Below are 3827 nucleotides of genomic sequence, written 5' to 3'. Positions count from 1 at the left end.
TTTTTTTCCCCTGTGTGTAGGTCTTTTCCCATCTACACTTGACATTACCACCAGGCTCCTTGCTAGCCCTGTCAAAAATATCTTCCAAAGCTGCCAGCATCTCCAGGTGATAGCTTCAAACCTACATTATGACCTCATCTTATTTTCAGGGGCTTCTTCTTTTTTCTAATGAAGTACAGGCATTGTAATGGTATTATTTAATGAAGTAGATTATTTTAAGATGAAAGATGCATTTCTCTCATTGATGTTAGGCCCTGCTTTGTAATTTCTGTCAGCTCTCTTATCTAACTGATAAAGCAAGATAACTTATCCAAAGAGTCTATATATTTTATGGATATATAGGTTCTATATATGTAAGAAGACAGTCTTAAATGCTCAGGTCTATACGGGCCACATACCTAATAGCAAAGGTCTCTGTGCTACCAAGCTCTTTAGCAATTAATGGCATCGATTCTGGCTCACTCATTCACAAATATTGAAGCCACTTTCCCCAGACCTAAGACAGCATCTCCCATCTAGATGTTGTTTGACAGAGCACACACTGTTCACCACCCACATACTTGATAAATATAAGTTGATTTCCACTCAAAACAGGTAAGAGAAAGAGATTTTCCCACACCGGTGTGTTTTGGCTTCTTTGAGAGGCAGGCAGCTCTCAGTTACCATTGATTCTGTGTTCAGTTTACTCTTTCATCTAGGGAAACTAGCCACATTCCTAACTTTTATAAGAAATCCACAGTTTGGTTTCCTGTTGTGCTTAAGCATGGTCTTGGCATGGACATGGGATGTGGGTGATTATCACCAGCTGGAATTCCATTTATATCACCATCTAAGTAAATGGCACTTCAGATGAATGTAAAACACCATTTAAAATGAATGGGAGGAGCCCTTGATGTGCCCAAATTGTCCTTAACACTGGGTGGTCTCAGCACAGTTCATCATCCTGTATTACAAATTATGTTATCTACATTGTCTTCCTTTAAGTGAAATTGCTTGTGAAGCTGCAAACAGGAGAGGGATTCCCCTTGACATTCAAAGGTGCAGCTTGAGACCTTGATCCTTACCTGCTTCTTCTCTTTGAAAGGCACAAACAAATGCAATGAATCTTTTTAGGCCTTTTCCCTTACTTTTTTCAGCAAGCAAATGTAAAACTACACTTCCTCTTCCCTCCCACCCCAGCAGCTTTAATAAAGAGCTCAGAGGTAAGAGTAAGGAATTTTATGGGAGCTGAGGGACCAGGGCAAGAATCTTGCAAGAAAAAGACATCTTTATCAGTGACAAAAGCTATAACTGGGTAAAGCTGATTGGTGTTTCCTGTGAGGAAAAGAGGACTGGGATAATTGAGGGTGATTTCTTCCCACAGGCTGGTGACTGAGAAGTGAATTGAAATTTGAGACTTAGTCTCCTCCTGGTTTTCTTCCAAGAACAGTGTGATTTTGGGGGTCTGTTTCTCATTCAATACTGTCATTGACTTTTGTGCAGGAACTGTGGAAGAATCTACATCAAATCATGGGGAGTATTGGAAAAAAATGTTTTAGTGTACCATAGGCTTTCTCAGTTGACATGAACTGTGCCTGTGCTAGATGATAGAACTTTCTTATGTTGCCAGTGGTTGAAGAGCCTGCTCCTGCACTTCACCAGAGCCCCCTTCACCTCCCTGTTCCTCAGGCTGTAGATGAATGGGTTAAGCATGGGGGTGATGATGGTATAGATGATGGAGGCCACCTTATCCAGGCTCCTGTGGCTAGAAGGAGGTTGTAGGTACATGAAGAATCCTGTCCCAAAGTACATAGAAACAGCCACCAAATGGGAGGCACAGGTGTGGAAGGCTCTGGCCCTGCTCTGTGCTGAGCACATCCTCAGCATGGTGCGGATGATAGACATGTAGGAGAGAAAAATGATCATGCTTGTGCCCACCACATTGATGGTGATGAAAGCAAAGATGAGCATCTCACTGCTGTGAGTGTCAGAGCACATGAGCTTCAGCACAGGAACTTCGTCGCAGAAGAAGTGGTCCATGCTGTTGGGACCACAGAAGGAACCTCCAAACACACACCATGTGTAGATGATGGCACTGAGGAAGGCGAATAGGTAGGATGATGCTATCAGTTGCCAGCAGATGCGGCTGGAGATGATGGTCACATAAAGCAGGGGCTGGCAGATAGCAACGTGCCGGTCGTAGGCCATCATGGCCAGGAGGTGACACTCAATAGTACTAAAAAAAGCAAAGGTGAGGAACTGCATCATGCAGCCAGTGAAAGAAATGGTTTTGTCCTCTGATAACAGGTCTGCCAGCATCCTGGGGGAGATGACTGTGGAATAGCAGATGTCAGTGAAGGCAAAATGGGTGAGGAAGAAGTACATGGGGGTGTGGAGGCTGGGAGACACCAGAACCAAGATGATAATCCCAACATTCCCCACCTGAGTGACAATGTAAATCAATAGAAACAAGACAAAAAGAGGGGTCTGCAGACATGGGCTGTCTGTAATTCCCAAGAGAATGAATTCAGTCTGTGTGTGATTTCCTCCCATGACCAGGTGGTCCCTGCTGAGGCAAAAGGAAGAGAAACATCAAACTGATCAAAAATGGAGATTCAAATCTGGACCACATCTATCTCCAATCAATGACCACTATACCTGCCACACATTAGATTATTCTAATATATTTTCTAACCAAAATTATATGCATATATTATGTTTTTCAGATGAGGTAATCAGAAAAGAACAGGTAGTTCATTGAAGCAGTAAATGGCATTTTTATTTTTCTATGCTGGTACAATTAACACTGGCTTTAGACAAGCAGGTGTGTTTTCAGGTTTCAGCAAAGAATCAGATCTTTATTCACTTTCAGTTTGAAGGAAATTTGTGTCAGAAGACACCTCAGAGGATCCTCATAGGATTGCACGTAAACGTGAAGCAAGAGGATTTCTCAGTCTCAGTGAAAGCCCAGCTTACACATGCATGACTTCCAGACACTTTTCTTTGGCTTTTGATTGTCATTCCAGTCACCAAATCACATTTAACAAACTATTTGAGATCACTAACAACAAATAACATTGACTTTGTTAAACTCATGATTTATACCTTCCTGAGCTCCAGCATGATAAAGCATCCTAAACCTATGGGCATTCAGTTTCTTGCTTTAAAAAACAGTTGCTGTTATAACAAGCTGATTCTAAAGGCTGATTTGTTAGTGACTATATTCTGCTGACAGTCTGAACTGTTGCATTTCTGTATAACAGAGTAAGATTCATCCTCATTTAACTCTTGAATAAATCAATGTATCTGGCTTAAGCTGCCTTTGCAAAAGAAACACAACCTGCATCAGATGTTGCTCCATATTATTATAAAGAAAACCCACATTGGTAAGGTTGCTTTCTGACACAGCTTTACCACAGATTACACAAGGACATGCAGACACAAGCCCACTGCCTAAGTGCAGGTGAGGCTCTGCTTTGTGTTGGTGTTACCTCCTGTGACTTCCTTCTGCCACCGAGTGATGGGTGCCAAGGATTTATCCCCAACGCAGCAGAGAACATCTACGTGCCAGCATCACCTCTGTTGCACCTGATGTGAAGAGAGGTGAGCTCCTGCCAGACACCAAGAGCCCAGCTTGTGGTGCTGGGGCTGTAAATACAGTTGCATGTGCTCTGCTGGGAGGAAGCCTCCAGGGCTGCTCATGCTTTCCCAGAGGAAAAGAAAGAGAAGGAAAAGCAAAGGGTATGAAATCAGCTCTGAAAGGCATTGTGGTGCTTGAGCATCTGAGAGTCATGGAGTGGGTGAGCCATGCCTGAGCACAGCTGCACAGCAGCAGTAATGAGTAGCTC

At 43.0% G+C, this 3827-nt stretch overlaps 1 protein-coding gene across 1 annotated transcript; it reads right to left on the bottom strand.

The window, feature by feature from the left end:
- Positions 1-1554: 1554 nt before the first annotated feature.
- Positions 1555-2532, bottom strand: LOC130592450 (olfactory receptor 1038-like). The gene has a single exon (XM_057396778.1). It carries the CDS (start codon positions 2530-2532, stop codon positions 1555-1557), a length of 978 nt encoding a protein of 325 aa, XP_057252761.1.
- Positions 2533-3827: the final 1295 nt, after the last annotated feature.

Source organism: Pezoporus wallicus, unplaced genomic scaffold (genome assembly GCF_028554395.1).
Source record: "Pezoporus wallicus isolate ANWC-B61680 ecotype Strahan unplaced genomic scaffold, APGP_CSIRO_Pwel_v1 contig_13470, whole genome shotgun sequence".
NCBI classification, from domain to species: Eukaryota; Metazoa; Chordata; class Aves; order Psittaciformes; family Psittacidae; genus Pezoporus; species Pezoporus wallicus.
Note: the sequence above shows the minus strand (reverse complement) of the source record. Positions and strands in the feature narration are given on the sequence as shown.